Source organism: Boleophthalmus pectinirostris, unplaced genomic scaffold, assembly GCF_026225935.1.
Source record: "Boleophthalmus pectinirostris isolate CB_2022bp ecotype Guang Dong unplaced genomic scaffold, ASM2622593v1 HiC_scaffold_4, whole genome shotgun sequence".
NCBI classification, from domain to species: domain Eukaryota; kingdom Metazoa; phylum Chordata; class Actinopteri; order Gobiiformes; family Gobiidae; genus Boleophthalmus; species Boleophthalmus pectinirostris.
In genome coordinates this window covers 10610696-10627743 of record NW_026571353.1, presented here as the reverse complement: position 1 = coordinate 10627743, position 17048 = coordinate 10610696, and the positions used below count along the sequence as shown (strand labels likewise).

Sequence of the window (17048 nt, the reverse complement as noted above, 5' to 3'; positions counted from 1 at the left end):
CTTTTACGCATGTGAATCACATGGGTTGCACAACAATTTTTTTTAATGTCATTTCATGATATGAAGTAAAATTATCGATTGATAAAGTCTGACACTGCGCTTCAAATAGCAAAAGGCAAAACTGCATGTGGTATTTGAGATATGCAATAAAAAAGTGATATTTTGGAGTTCAATAGGAGAGTTTATCGCAGAACTACATTTACCATAGTGCCTCCGAAGAAACTTCCTGCAGTGGTGCCTTCACGTCCTACGAGGTGTGTCGTGTTTTTTTTTTTTTCTGGAATTGTGAGAGGAGAATGGTCAAACTTTCAACCTCTTTAATACTACGTCTTATAATGCTGATCCAAAAGTGAAATAAACGTCAGTTTTTTATTGGACCCTACTTCAGAATATAAGGTACAACGTTTTCTGGAGATTTCCCCATTAAAAGACTTCAGCCATTGTGTGTGAAAGCTCCGTGTCCCTCCCTCCCTGGGGCCCTGAACGCACCGCGCTGGGGGTGTGGATCCTGTCTGTGGCGTTCAGAGCTACAGCATGGGACGCACGGAGCAGTGAGCCATCCAGGACGAGGAGTGCTACGAGCGGCTACATTCAACTTTACCCCCGTCCCGCGACACTCAGCACCGTCAACAGCATCAGCACCGGTCCGGTCCTCTTGTTCAGGGTCAAGTTTGGGCTTTTGGCGGCGAAAGGCGACTTTCAGCTGCTGACCCACACGGGGCTCGGCATGTTCGGGAGGATGGAGGTGGAAAAGCGGACCAACAGCTTCGACTACACGGACAGGAGCAACGCCAAGTCCGTCAACGGTGAGCACCACATTTATCCACTACTTTCATTCCTTTATCTTGTATTTTTTGCTTTTTGGTTGGGTTTAATGTCATATTTTAACCTTGACAACACCTGTTGTGGAACTAGGCTGTTCACTGGGCACTTACAGTAGTGTAGCAAACATCGGAACAAATTAGCTAAAGCTGAGCTGGATGCTTTGCGCATGGCGCTTTTGCGTAATTTAACCGCCAAAGTAATTCATGGCACTTCACTACGGAAGCCTACGGATCTACAGTGCAAAGTGAACACGATCTGAACTCTGCTTTGCAGAAAGACACGCAGCGCGCGGTTTCACTGTCAAGTCCTGACACCTGGAAGTAGTAGGCCCACTACATGTTCACACATGACCCTCCTGTGTGAGCTGCTACCCGCGGTGCACTGGAGCGCGCCGATCTTCTATTACTTTTTCCAGCTTGTTATAGTGGCTCTCTAATATGTATTGTGTAATTTACATTGTACATTCCAAACTTTCCTCAAGAATTGACTAAATCAAGCAAAATGGTGTGCGTAAAATAACCAGAATATTTGCAGGTCAAATCCCATTCCATTTCTATATATAAAGTGTCTATGGATTATAATTCAGTGATCCAAATGTTGTCAGTCATTGCAGTGGGCTTTGTTGTTCTTCTCACTGATGCATTGCTGTTTGTTTCGCGTGTGATATTGAGCTGTTGGGAGCTCGGGTCGGAATGTTTTTATTTGGTGGTGGTCAGTCAGGCTCGAGGAGGTCGTAAAAGGTGAACTTTTGAACTTGGAGACCGCCCCGGGGCCATCAGGAGCTTTAAAGCCCCTGAAATCCGGTGTTGCTGGCGCTTGTGTGAATATAAAAGATGCAGATGAAGGAAAAGCAGCGCCACAATGCCTCTAATTGCCCTTTTATCCAGGTGCGACCTTCACCTGGTGCGCTCCTGATACGTAATCTCACGGCTCAATTTGCACATCGTTCATACAGATTCTACTTTTACATTGTCATCAGAGAGCTCAGAGGCGCCACTCCCAGGTCTGTGCGCGGTGACAGCAGATTTATTGACTCTTTTAGATCACAACTTGCGGATACTTGGGTTTGCCACGTTATTTCAAAGAAGATGAGAAAATTGTATCACATCACTTTGATGAGTCCGACAGTGCTGATAACTTGTAATTTACCGACCAGTTATGCGTACTTTTTTTTAATCACATTGCTCTATTGTTACATTCTTCTAGCCTATGAAATAATATATAGTTTAACACACATTTATACATTTAGATTACATTAAAAATTAGAGAAGATGCAACTTTTTAATTTACACTGAACATTTCAAAACACATTTTTGCTTTGAGTCTACAAATAACTGAAATTTTAATTGCTAAATGTGCTTTATAATAGAACATGACAAAAAAAATGAGTAGGTATATTCTGGTGTGGGCAGTGATCTCTTTGCTTCACCTTTACCGTGTGTTAAATTGTCTTAGTCTAATAGTTACACAGTTTAACAGTTTAAATGGCTCGCTCCAGACAAAGGCAGTTTGCAGTTGCTAGTGTTTTCACATAACCACATTTAAAAACAAACTCAATTTTCATTGATTTGAGAATTGACCAGGAATTCGGCCATGCCCCTTTTTCCTGGAGCGTCCCTGTGGGTGGATGTTTTGATACAATTTAACTCATTTGGAGAAAATCTAGAGGGACCAGTTTTGGGTTGAAATATTAGTTTGGCTTTTGGCCTTGGGGTACAGATGAGGTAGATGGGGTAGATGAGTCACAAATGAAATACTAGAATAAAATCGGCCTACAATTACAGAATTTGTTCTCAAAACTACAATTTTCATGACATTATCAGTACAACATATTTTACCTGCATTTCCTAATTTAAAATAATCAGATGAAATTAACATAAATTCATTGTACTTTATTCACATGTTTTTTTACAAATCAAGCAAATTTTCAAGACGCACGTTTACAAGTCATGAAGTTGGATTTGATAGGCTGCTAATCTTCGACGTGGTAATTCTTAAAATTGATAATCTTGTATAATTGATGTGCTCATTGGGCTCATAAAGAAAGCCCTTTGTCAGCCCGTGTAGGTAAGCAGAGGGGGTTTGGGTGCTCCAGTTGCCCACGGGGACGGCTGTGGGCGGGGCTGCGCTGGTGACGCCTGGCCCCCTCCTGCTGGGACTGTGACTGATGGTGCGGAGAGGTACAGTATATAAGCTTGAGCAGGGGCACGCGGGGGTAATGTCATTTATCATGTGGGGTTTAACCAGGGACCACCTCCGCTACAGCGTAATGGGAGGGGGCTGGAGAGAACATGTGTCCACTCATATAAAGCTTTATGCATTAGAATAGAATGGAGTGAGGCCACGTGTTGTCGATCTTTTATTTCGACACCAACACAAGAGAGCGAAGGGGGTCAGAGGGTTTCAAAGTTAACACGCTTATTTATGGGTGAGGCAGTGGCGCCAAACGAACCCCTAAATTGTAACCTAAATTCAAAATTGTTATTCAGATTATTGTATTAGGATTATAAAACTGTATATGTACAACAACAGAAAGTAAAAGCTGTAGAAAGTAGAAGGAGTGTTGACAGTGACACATCTGCCGTTTTACTCTTGAAGATGTTGTTTACTAGTACTTTTCTGTTCATATCGTTTTGGTGTAAGATTCTGATCATCTTGAGAGCTTTCTTCAGCGCCCGACCATGCCCCTTTTAATCGATTAAATTTCTTTGGTCAACTACAGCCCTAGAAAATTGAGATGAGCCAATTTGAAATGTAATAGAAATCTTTTGCCACACATACTTACATTTTTTAAAATAATAAACATAAAGAAGTCAAAAACTACTAATTGTCATTTTTGTTTTAAGAGGACCCCTTTGAAACAGGTGATGTATCTCAAGGGGTAATCCAAAATAAATATATATAATGAATATAGCTTAAGTCACGTTGTATTACATGCGCACGCACAAAATGGTTTCAAATAGGGATGTAACAATAACTGAAATATCATGATATTGTATCGTCAAAAGTCTCACAATAATATTGTGGGCCATCACAATATATTTAATCACAAGTTTATTTCCTTAAATTCATTGTTATGGTGCAGCAATAGCTAAAAAAACAGAAGGGACTACATAGACCATGATCCTTTGCTCCATTTCAGTCCAGTCTACATGTTGAAACAATTGTTATTAAGCACTTTTAAATCTTAATTATTTGGATTATGACGAGAGAAAAGTAATATATTAGCCAATTTTTTTAGCTTACGATATCGCAATAAATATCGTACCGCGAGATGCATATCGTGAAAATACTGTATCGAGAAATTTGGATATTGTTACATCCCTCATGAACCTCACGGTGCGATATTTATTGCGATATCGTGGGAAAGCTCACGATATGATGGGGAGGCTCACGATTATGGATGTAATAATATCCAAATCTCTCTGTGTGATGTTTTCACGATATACTTCTCACGGTACGACATTTAATGCGATATTTTGTGGAGGCCAAACAAAACTGTTAACTGTTTTACCTCTTAAAATACCTTGACAAGACTTAATCCAAAGAACTAAGACTTAAAAGTGCTTAGAACTGTTATTTCTTGTGTGTTCTACACTGAAATGGAGCAAAGGATCTTTTTTTACACCATATCTCTTAATTTACACAAAGCGTCTTGTAATTCGATATATTGTGATGGTCCACGATATTATTGTGAGATTTCTGACTATACAATATCACAATATTTCGGTTATTGTTACATCCCTACTAGTTTCAAAACATTATTAGTACCTGTCTTTGCTCATGTTTCTCTCCTTGGTTAGACAAAATTAGAAACATAGAAATTAAGCTCAAAAATCACAACATGACATGATATAAGACCATTACCGGTGCGTGTTTTCTGTTTTATTACCTTTTTAAAATAACAAGATATACTTTTGTAGAGCTAAATCTTATCCATCTCTGGTGTTATATAAATAGCTGGAGTTGAGTCCCCTTCACCGCTCTGACACACTGTTCCTCTTGAGGTCCTCGCACCATGATTAAACACATTATGATTGTAACGTGTGCGCACAATGGGGAGAGCACACGCCGAACTAAAATGAGTCCATTTCAGACAATTCTTCTTCCACAGTGATTAGCATTTCAAACCCGGTGATCTATCTCCCAGCACGGGCCACAGCAGATGGCTTCAACAGCTCCTGATGTTGATGGATGGAGCCTCTTTTACAGTTCTAACTAACAAGGAGGAAATGGACAGAAATGTTATGATTTTGAACAATTTAAATTAGTACATCGTTACAAGAAATGTAATGATGACTAAGAATGCACTGTAATAACAAAATCTTACATTTTCCCACAATTTTCTCTCAAGACTGTTTATTTTTTGCAGAGATTTGAGTGCGTATAACTGGATGCGTTTAGCAATTATTAGAGATGTAACAATAACCGAAATATTGTAATATCATCAAAATTCTCACAATGATATCATGGACCATCACAATATATCAAATTACAAGTCTCTTTGCTTAAATTAAGAGTTATGGTGCAGCAATAGCTAAAAAAAAAAGACAAAGTGAACTACATAGACCAGGATCCTTTGCTCCATTTCAGTGCAGACTACAAGAAGAAATAACAGTTCTAAGCACTTTTAAAGTCTTAGTTCTTGGGATTAAGTCTTGTCAAGGCATTTTAAAAGGAAAAACAGTTAAGTTTTGTTAGCCTCCACAAAATATCGCAATAAATATCGTACATTGAGATGTATATCGTGAAAATATTGTACTGAGAGATTTGGATATTGTTACATTCCTAATTGTGAGCCTCCCCACTATATCTTGAGTTTTCCCACAATATCGCAATAAATATCGTACTGTGAGGTTCATTCCGTGACGATATCGTATCGTGAGACACTGATATCGTTAAACCCCTAGCGATTATAATTTAAAAGGCCTGAAATATATCCTTTAAATCACATTTTAAGGTGTTTAAGTTTATAATCTATAAATCTGTGGATGTTGTAAGACTAACATAATATTTGTTTGACTTAACCATCGAGTTATAATTTCAATGAATTGTAATTTTCCTATCCAATCATTTAAAAGTTTTATATAGCCTAAATTTAGGGCTAATTAATCAAAACATATCCTCCATATCGATTGATCTTAACTTTTAATGAAAAATAAAAAAAATAGCTTTCTTTCAGTATTGATTTCCTGGACATAAACAAAATCAGTGCCATTTAACACATTCTTCCAAAGTCTGAACTCTGCTTTAAATCACAGTTTTCCTGACAGAGGATTGGCTTTAGGACCTCTGATCAACCTCGACCCAAACAGATCAATGATGATTAGAAATGACTCATCCTCCATCTTGATTCAAATGCATTTAATTGCCCACAACCACGTAAATCACATTTTTATTGTCTGATACTTGAAAACACGCCAGCTCCCTTTTATTCTATTATAATCCCGTCCTCATAATAATTTTGACACAGCATGATGCATTATGGGAAGTGACAAACATAGACCCACTAACTTAACTTGTCGTTACAAATTAAATCTTTATCCAGCGTCATTCAGATGAGGGTTGACATCGCATCAGTTAAAATACTCCTTTTGGAACCAATCAATCCGATCAATCATGTGCTATCTCCGAACGGCCATGTTTTTTGACCAGGAGGAATGTGCGGCTGAGTGTCCTTCGCCGTGATGGGGCGTATCCAGGCAACGTTTGAGTGTTGACAGTGAGAAAGAGATGCAGAGACCAGGGAGGGCACCAGGTTTAATTTAGTCTTGTGTTTCATTGTGGGCAGATGCTAAGAGTTATTTATAGACATCATTTTAAATTGTCAGATTTTAGTCATAATTTGCTTCATTTAGACCAAATCTTAGACCATTTGAACAGTTAGACTGGTAAATCAAACAATATACTTTTTGTAATTTTTCTTACCGTTTAACAAATTTACATTCTAGTGTCTGTACCACTTTTTTTTTTTTTTTTTTTTAGGTTTTTGAAAAAAAAATGATTTGAACAAAATGTGTCTATCCCCAGTCCAGATGTATAAGCAGCTCTTGAGATCAAAGTCCACTGTGTATTATCTACATCTAATTATAAGTAATCAGGAAGTGCACAGTTAGCATGCTTGTTGTTGTTTGCTTTTCTGTGACGGCAAAACTGCTCTGTGCTGATAGTTATGCACTGTTTTCTCCGTTTATATAGCTGAGATATATTTGTATTACTATATTTCTATATTTCATTTTGTACATATACATTTATATAATGATGCTTTATTTGACACAATTAATTTGACATAATTAGAATGCATAAGGTATAGGGATGCCCCAATAACCGAAATATCGTGATATCGTATCGTCAAAGTTCTCACAGTAATATCGTGGACCATCACAATATATCGAATTACAAGTCTCTTTGCTTAAATTAAGAGTTATGGTGCTTCAATAGCTAAAAAAAAAAAGACAGAGGGGAACTACATAGACCATGATCCTTTGCTCCATTTCAGTGTAGACTACAAGAAGAAATAACAGTAATAACAGAAATAACTTTTAAGTCTTAGTTCTTTGGGTTAAGTCTTGTCAAGGCATTTAAAGAGGAAAAAGTAGCATATTAACAGTTTTGTTAACCTCCACAAAATATCGCAATAAATATCGTTCCGTGAGATGTATATCGTGAAAATATTGTACAGAGAGATTTGGATATTGTTACATCCCTAATCGTGAGCCTCACCACCATATCGTGAGCTTTCCCCCGATATCGCAATAAATATCGTACCATGAGGTTCATACCGTGATGATATCGTATCGTGAAACTTAATAAGGTAAGGATGGACCAGTGCAAATTGTTAAAATAAACTAATTCTGTTTTTCACATTTTTAAAAATCAGGTATAGCACGTTTTAACATTGTGCTTTCAGTTCTAAACATGGTTGTAAATAATAATAGAATCTTCCTTTTTCAGATTGTAAGGCCTTATTTGACTTGCAGTTTTATCCGTTTGCATCTCATATAACAGGTCTTTAAATATTACTACAAAAATACCTCAGAATTTCAATATTTCTGTCTTTTGACCACTTGTGCTAGTCTTAATTGATAGTTCCATTAACATTCTATTAAATGTAGTTATTTGTTGATGCCAAGATATTTGAACATACATTTGCTGCATTTGCATCTAGGAATGTAACGATATGCAAATGTTATGGTATTGTCACAAAAGATGCTTAGAAGTGCTATAACAGAATTAAAGAAATGCTGCTTTCAGATCATGGTCTATGCAGTCAGTTTTTTTAGCTGTTGTTCGATATATCGTGTCAAATCTCGATATTATTCCGAGACTTTTGACGATACGATATCACAATATTTCTGTCATTATTATATCCCTGTTTGTAATGTTCAAATGCAATCATACTTAGTAGTAATAAAGTGAATTGCAATTCTTCTTATCTTATCAAACCAACACTACACTTTATATTTACAGTCACTGCAATTTGCCAATCAAAGTATACACTCAATAGACACTCAATAGAAAGTGATTGGCTGTGGTGAGCATTACATTTCCAGGAGCACTAACAGCTCTCATAACCGTATTTTCTTTAAATGTTCAAATGAACTGCACATTGATCTAGTACAATGCCAATACTCAAGCGCCCACCACTGATTGGATTCACCTCTCATTAAAACGCACATCTGTAACATGGACAAAACCAGCTCACGGTCAGAAAAACAAATACATTCAGTTGTTTTTTTGAGAATGGAGCTTTTAGTTTCTTTTAAATGTATTTGTCGAAACCGTGAATATTTACGTAATTGTGTAACTTTTCTGGTGGAGGGTCTACCAAATACTTGTGATGTTATTGCTTTGTCTGGAATGTTTCACAGTATGGTATTAAACCTTTAAATCCTCCTGGTGACCAAACCAGACCAAGTTACAGGTCAGATCTGTGGACCTCACAGTCAGAGTGCTTGTTTTTCTAGGTATTTTTGAGCAATAAAACCGCTGTAATAGAATAAATGTAAGGTAGAGCTGGGTAATGTCATACTGTGGAACATTCCAGGCTGAGCAACGACATCGCCATGGAGACAAGGAGGCGACGGACCCTCCACCAGAAAAGTTAAACCGTGCACCTTTAAAGTGATGATCACAACTTTTATAGTTGTCTGATAAATGAATGATCAGAATATGAACTGAATATTGCACTTTATCTTGTGCAATTACTGTTCTAACATTCACCCGGGCTGTGTCAACATTAGATATTTATTCTCTTACCGTTTTGATATGGTTCAGGTTGGGCTGTTAATCATCACCCTTATCAGTGATATCAAAAGCAATATTGATTCTGTCAACAATGCTTTTTCTTAGTATTGTTGACAACAATACCATGAATTCACTGCTATGGAGTTGTGTCTGGCGTTCATACAAATGTTGTCAGATACTTAAAACTTCAGTATTTGATTTGATATTTAATTCTCGATACCGATTTTGATACAGCAATGATAATTAAAAACACTCTTTGTTTTGACAATATGTTATTTTCAACATTTAAATCTTTTAAAAGTCTTTCTTCATAGTACCAGCTGGTTTTATATCCGTGTAATCCCTCAGTCAAACAGGTAAGTTGCATAGTGGTCCATAGGGGTGTTCTATAGACCTGTGTACCATTCGTTCTTTTGAATTTCAATTAAGAACGAAAAACAATAAAATGGGAAAATGGTTTCTTATTTCATTATTGCACCTTAGTGTCAAAAAAAACAACAACAAAAAAGAAAAAAATGATTTTGACCTCAATTTCCAAGATTTAAGTTGGTGTTATTTGAAATAAACATCAATAAAAAAAAAAAACAGTCATCATGCCTATTTCAATTTAGATATTTTATTCTCTGTGGTTTATTTGCCCCGGAAGTTCTGCTGCTAGAAGGACTTATCTGAAAAATCGTTGCAGTTTTGTGAACAAACATGGCTTCTTCTTTTATAGCAATGTGTTTACTTTTACCATTTTTTATTTGCATTATTTGAATTAAACTTTGAATTAAATATGGGAAATGGAGGTTGAAATGTGTTTTTTTTTTTTTTTTTTTTTTTTTTTGTCTGACACTAAAACAGAATAATGAAATAACAAACTGTTTTCCCACTTTATTGTTTTTCATTCTTAATTGAAATTCAAAAGAACAAATGGTACACGGACCACTATACTTTAAATGATTATCTAGTTTCATGAATATTGTTTAGTATCTGATTTTCACAGGTCCATGAGAACGAGAGAAGATCTGATTTTCACATAATTTCTAATATATACATTTCACGATTCAGTTTCCACTTCTTTTTGGAACTGAGAAGAGATCTAACGCAGCAACCCGTAATCCTTTTTTGTCCAATCCAAATGTAAATCTCACAAGATCATTTTTCTGATGCGTGCACGATCTTGTGGCAGTTTTGTCGCAGATCTTGTATCATCCCTAGTCTTTACTGTCCATATCTCTTAGCCTCCCTCTGTTCTGATTGCGGTCCTCTGTGCCTGGCTCCCTGCTGCTGCGTTCCTCCCTGGCAGTTGTGTAGTTGTTGTTGTGGTGTTGTTGTGATGGACAGAGGGGGAGGTGTCAGCTCGCCGGTGGGAACAGTGACCAGGGTCAGTCAGATGTTGCTCTTGAAGCATTAATGGCCCAGTCACAGCCGACCCCTGCGTGACCCAGGAAGGAATTTACAACCTCCACTTGATCCATGAGCTACAGCCCTCCGTCAGATGGGCCTGGGCAACCTGGCAGCGGAAAGGGTGGAGAAAGAGAGCTACAATATAATGCTGGTTTTAGTCTGGCTTGTATTGAAAGTCCTGATCTGTCTTTCTTTGACGTTTTGGTATCAAGATCAGACTTGAATCATGTTTTGTTGTGATATAATTGAGGTCAGTGCTCATGGTCTTACCCTTGTAATGAATAGGATAGAACTGTGCGAAGAAAAATTTAGTGATTACCATTGGTGAGTGGTAGGAGTGTGCAAAAATATCAAAATATTGATATATATCGTATTGTTTAATGCAGGGGTGTCCAACCTGTTTTCGTCAAGGGCCACATATTTAAACACAGATAAAGCTGATTGAGGGCCGTAGACTAGTGCTCAATGCAGTGAATAATTAAAATATGTGCATGTTTATCACGTTAGAATGAGCCATCAGTCGTTATTCATGCTAAGATCCTTAAAACCACACACTAAATATTAAATATTAGCTTCATCAAGGTAGATTTTCAAAAAACTTGCAGTAAAAAGTAAATTTTTAATTGATGCAATTTGAGCCAGTTCACCTGGAAGCCTGAGGATCAAGAAAAATTTGTCTCAGGGTCACATTTGACCCACGGACCATAGTTTGGACATGCCTGGTTTAATGTGATGATACAGTATCGATATCGTGGTCTGCTTTATTGATATATCGCATAGAGTATTTTTTTGTATATTTTACTAAATTATTTTGTTACAGCGATACACTTTTGTTGCTTGTTTAGAAGAAGGAAACTCTTTTCACTTTTTCACAGTTTTGATGATTAAAATGTTTGTTTCATATTCACTTTGCACAAGAAGTGGTTTAACAAAGATTTTTAGTATCACAGCCATGATTTTGGCTTTAACAATATTGAATCGATTTGAAATATATCGTATCGAACCGAAAGTGCACTGTATCGACATATGTATCTTATAATGGCCTATGTATCGAGGTATGTATCGTATCGGCAACTAATTGGTCTGTGCTGACAGAAAAATATTCTTAATCGAAAATGTTTTGAATGCAATAAGATGTATATAAAATAAAATCATAGTCATCTTTTAAACCACTGAAACTAAATGTAATACAAATTTAGCAAATATTGATACCAAGAACTACATAAATGTGAGATCTCTGAATTGGACCTTCCCTTTGTAGATGTTAAATGATATGCTTTTGTATGAATCTGTTTCCTTGAAAGTTAATGAAAAATACCACTTCTTTGTCAGTTGGCATATTTTTCCATTCTATGCACTAAAAATCGACAAAGAAAAAACGGGTCAGTTAGCGTTATATTTTTATTAAATAAAATGCTAGTTTCCATTTACATTCCACTTTATTATCTTTTAACTGTAATTTACGGTAAGCTCAGGGACAGTTGACCCATGTTTTTGTCACCTCACTGTTAAATATCGCACTTTTTACTCTCCCGCTTCGAGTTTGAATTTGGGGGAAGAGGACGAGGAAGAGGAGGTACAGGAGGAAGAAGAGGAGGTAGAGTGAGGAGTTGGAGGTGGGGCGGCAGCAGCTCAGTCGGTAGAGCCGATCCGAAGGCTGGCGGTGTGATTCTCGAAATCAAAAGAATCATCGGTTGAGCGGTTGGAGGTGCGATTCCCAGCTCCCTCAAATGAATGCTGCCGTTGTGTCCTTGGGCAAGACACTTAACTCACCTCGCCCCCAGCGCCTGCGTACACTGGAGTACGAATGTGTGCGTGAACAGGCGAGTGGTTCCTTGTTATGAAGGGCTTTGAGCGGCTCGAAGGTGGAAAAGCGCTATATAAAAACGTGACCATTTGTGACCATTTAGAGGAGGAAGAGGAGGTAAGAGGAGGAATAGGTACGAGGAGTGAAGAGGAGGGCTTGGCGGGTGGCTGTAAAAGGCTGAACTTGGTGATGCCGAAGGACGCAGTTGTTCTCTGGGTTATAAAAGCAGCAGCTGAAGGAGCAAAAGAGCATTTCCATTTTACAGAGAGGCAGGGCAGCCATAACAGAGAGGTGACACTTATTGAGGGATTTATACCGGAGAAATGGTGAAGCGGTGTTTTCAAGTTTCCCAAATAATGGTTCAGGGCCAAATGTGGGTTGCAAAAGGTTTTTATAGGCTCTCATCAATCAATCAGTTACAAAACAACAACAAACAAACAAGATTAATAACAGATTTTAAAGTTTGAATGGTCACAATTGGCAAAGACTGTATTAATAAAGAACATTAGATTATTGTGTGTTGTATCTTATTAGGCCCCCCCAAAAAAACTAAAGCTAAACTGGTAGGGGATATGTTTAAAATGTGAACTTTAAATGTCCTGTATAACTCAGAATGGACTCTTGTGAGCTTTAAGTCATGTTAGAACGCTTTTGTTTCATTCACACATGTTTGACTAATCCTTTTGTGACTATGGCTTCATGACCTTGTGATGTCATGAAGCCATAGTTTTCATGTTAACAGCTACCTTTTAAAAGTGAAAAAAATGCATAGTGCACTCAGATGGCTGATGTTCAAAAGTTTTTTTTATTTTTAAATAACGTTTCAGCAAGAAAGCCTTCAGCGGATCATTTTTCTTGCTTTGGACCGTAGTATAAGGAAGCAAAAAAAAAAAAAAAAGATCTGACGAAGGCTTATTTAAATAAAAAATAAAAAAAAAAAGCTTTTGGACATCAGCCATCTGAGTGTGCTTTGCATTTTTTCACTTTAATTTTACTGTTCCTTGTATTTGCACCTCTACAAGAACATTGATATGGTGTGTGTTTTCTGTTTCATTTGAAACTACAGTTTACCTTTAGTTCAGTAGAGACTGGCAGTTCCAAGGATGAAATTATCCAAATGATTCTAGTAAAAGTATATGGAATTTAAAAGCACAATACTCTTTGAAAAACAGCAAAATTGCAAAAATAAAGATTATTATGGAACAAGTTTACTCGTGACTTTCTTCCTTGTAAAGTGAGGCTATTGTGTAATTACAATTAGATCTCTATACAAATGTAATTTAAGGTGGTTTACAATTTCTCCAATAATAGCACATGGTACAAATGAAAATGTAAAGATCTCCTGCCATTTGACACTTCCTGTATTACCACATGAAATCATAAGGAGAAATATGCCATTTATATATTAAAATTGTGTGAATGAAACTAAACACAACTCCACGTATGTTTTTAATTATTAACAAAATTATAACAGATTAGGAAATAAATGCAAAATCTTGCAACAAAAAAATATTTAGCAAATTTCAAGGATTGTCAGGAAACATTTCAATGAGATATAGTCCAAAATTGTGGCTACACTGGTCATTGACGTGGTTTCCAGGCAGGACTCATTAATCCGCTGCAGTCATTTCACAGTCTGCTCACACGGGCCTTTAACAGTGATGTGACAAACTCTCGTCATTGTTCCTCTTCTCATTAGCTTAGCACACAAACACAATCAAAGCTAATGTAAACAGAGCGGGTTACAGCTAATAAGGAAGCTAAACATACCACATACAAGTGCTAATATAACAGTTCTGACATGATCTTGGATTCTGTCTTAGTATGAGAGAAGAATGAATGATCTAAAACAAATGCCTTAATTACAATATAAACATAATTCCAAGTAGGGCGGGGCAGGTAATCAAATATGTTTAGTTTGTGTTTTTAATAATCGAGATTTCCTGAAAAACTGCAAAATTGTAAAAACAAGGATTATTATGAAACAAGTGACTTTCTTATTTGTAAAACGAGGTTATTGTGTAATTACAATTAGATCTCTATACAAATGTAATTTAAGGTGGTTTACAATTTCTACAATAATATCATATGGTAAAAATGAAAATGTAAACATCTCCCGCTGTTTAACAGATGAGTAGTCCTGCTCTGACTTTGATTAAAATTGTGATTCGTGATTCAAGGTTTCAGGTTTTGGCCATATTGCCCAGTCCTAATTTCAAGTAACTGAACATAAACATTTGTCACTCTGTCTACCTTTATTTGGAATATCCTCCATCCCTACTTATCAATTAATCCAATCCAGTCCACTTTATTTCTATAGCACATTTCACAAACTGTTTTCAAAGTGCTGCACAAATACATAATAATCATAACAACAATAATAAAATGATCAAATAAACGCTCAAATTTAATCATACTAGTCTTAAAATAATAAATGAAATATAAATACTTGCCTTCATTACAGCATCTTCCTCTTTGGTGACATCTAGTGGTGGTTGCTTGATATTCAGAATACATACTCCTCCAATATTTAACGAAGATATGAGCTTGGTCACCGGTTTGCTTTTGAGGAAAAAAGAAAGGGGAAAAAACATCACAGCCGGACTGAAAAACATTGCGGATTTCTGCAGAATCAATGAGCGAAGCAACAAAATGTGAAATCTGAGGTGAGAGAAGTCGAGCTCATTTGTTTCACAGTGGTCAGATTTGTTTATACGCGCCAATAAACACATCTGATTGCATCGTACTGTTTCAATCTGTCTCGAGTTGTGAGGGAAGAGAGACTCGGGGAGAAGTGAAGGGGGGCTCTCTGCATGAAACGTAATTAATGGCACGAAATAATGAATGCCATACGCTACATTTCCGACTGAAAACGTGCGCCCGAAACAGAACGCCGCTAATCTTTGTGCGCTACCACTACTAACAGGCCCTGGCCCACTACTTGATTCAGGTTCACTGTGTAAATCCTGACTTATGGTTGTCAGATGGGCTGTGGCGGAGTTGGCCCTGCGTGGAGTGTGCAGTGTGTAGTGTGCAGCGCAGATCAGGAGGCAGTAAAACCTAAGACCCCTGGAATGATGAAAGGGAAGTGAGTCTTTGAGCGTGTGACAGTGATGAGAGGAGCCCACCCCCTGACCACAGCCTGACCCCCGCCAAGGCCCTATACAGTGGGATTAGTGAGGAGCATAGAGGCATACATTCATTCACTTTAACTGAAAATATTAAAAAAGTCAAGAGAAATAAGGTTGATTTGTGGCCAAGTTCTTCCATCTGCACTGTCCACATGTGCACAGTATAAATATTTGATTGTTTTAGTCATGAATTGGAAAAATTAAGTCACCAAATGTTTTTCAAAGAATAATTACATGGCCATAAATATGAAATGTACAAAAACCTGTTGTCATTTTAATTTTATTTATCGTATTTTATTTAAAGTAAAACATGCAATGGAGGAAAACAAAAGACTTTCCATGATCCTGAGCTATATAACAACTGTTGCTCTTTAACAATACTAACCCTTGTTTCACTTGTTTCAACAACTAAAATTGACCAATATTCTGCGTTTTTTCCTTCCCTTGATTTTCCTCCAACAGAGCAGAATAATGCAGTTCTGTCAGTCTGTCCTCTCCTAATGCAGTTAAAATAAAAGTAGTTGTTTTCCTGGCGTGCGCCTTGACACGAGCCCCATGCCCTGTGAACTTGAGCGGGCGCTGGAGCCGGGCGTCCCCTCCGCTCCGGGACCGTCCTGTCTTACACACAAGGTCAAGGGTCAAGGTGCAGGGGTCAGAGCGAGAGCCGCTGAGCCGACACTTGAGTCCGATCCTGCTGAGCAGCTAACAGCCCACACTGCTGATCAAGAGAGGGGTTTGTTCTGAGGACACAAACTTCAAGAAAAAAGGACAGACAATACTATGATTGTATATTTTTATTGTGTACCTTTATTTAACCAGGAGGTTCTATTGAGATACAGAATCTCTTTTTCAAGAGAGGCCTGACCAAGGTAGCAGCCTTTATATTTAGAAAACAATTGCAATTGCCTGCCATTATTGTAAGAGTTATTAAATTTTAAGCAAGTTTACCAGATCAGCACACAATAGATAAAACTTAACAAACCAATTCACACAAAATCAGGTCTCAATATACCTGTTGTACTATACTAAATTATTTTGGGTCTAAAACAATAATTCATCATGTAATCTCTAACAAACAAGTACAAAAAATTATGAATACACACAAATGTAATTACGAATAGTAAATTGTTTCTATGGCAGCATGGGGCTTTCTCTATGGAATTTGCATGTTCTGCCCATGCCTGAATATGAATCCGACTTTCTTGGTTAAACAAAGAATATAGAAGAAAGAAAAGTGATGCATCAGCAATGTCCTCTACATCTGCTCCCCAGGACTAAAACAGGGCCAAACTAGGGTAAAACCAGGACTTAACCAGGGCTAAACCAGGGCTAAACTAAGGCCAAACCAGAATTGAACAAGAACTAAACTACTGATAAAGTTTATCAACTCTAGAAATACCATTGCCTCTGTTAAACTAAATCACAAGACCACAACTCCAGACCAGAGCCTCTGAATCTCTGTACCAGACTTTAGCCCTGATCGTATGGAGTCACTCTAGCCTAAATGCCGGTATAATTACTCTGCCAACAACGTTACACCAAGTTAAAAGAGAAGTGATGCCTCAGCAGTGGAGCGTCCATCTGCTCCTCACTCTGCCCCTGCCTGCCCCTGCCTGCCCCTTCCTGCCCCTGTCAGCCTCTCTCTT

General features: G+C 37.5%; 1 protein-coding gene across 1 annotated transcript in view; it reads left to right on the top strand.

The window, feature by feature from the left end:
• Positions 1 to 548: 548 nt before the first annotated feature.
• nr6a1a (nuclear receptor subfamily 6, group A, member 1a) overlaps positions 549 to 17048 on the top strand; it is a 153480-nt gene continuing 136980 nt past the window's right edge. The window contains exon 1 of the mRNA XM_055162170.1: positions 549 to 806. Coding sequence (XP_055018145.1) covers positions 728 to 806 — 79 coding nt within the window. The 5' untranslated portion in view covers positions 549 to 727. The remainder of the gene's footprint in view (positions 807 to 17048) is intronic.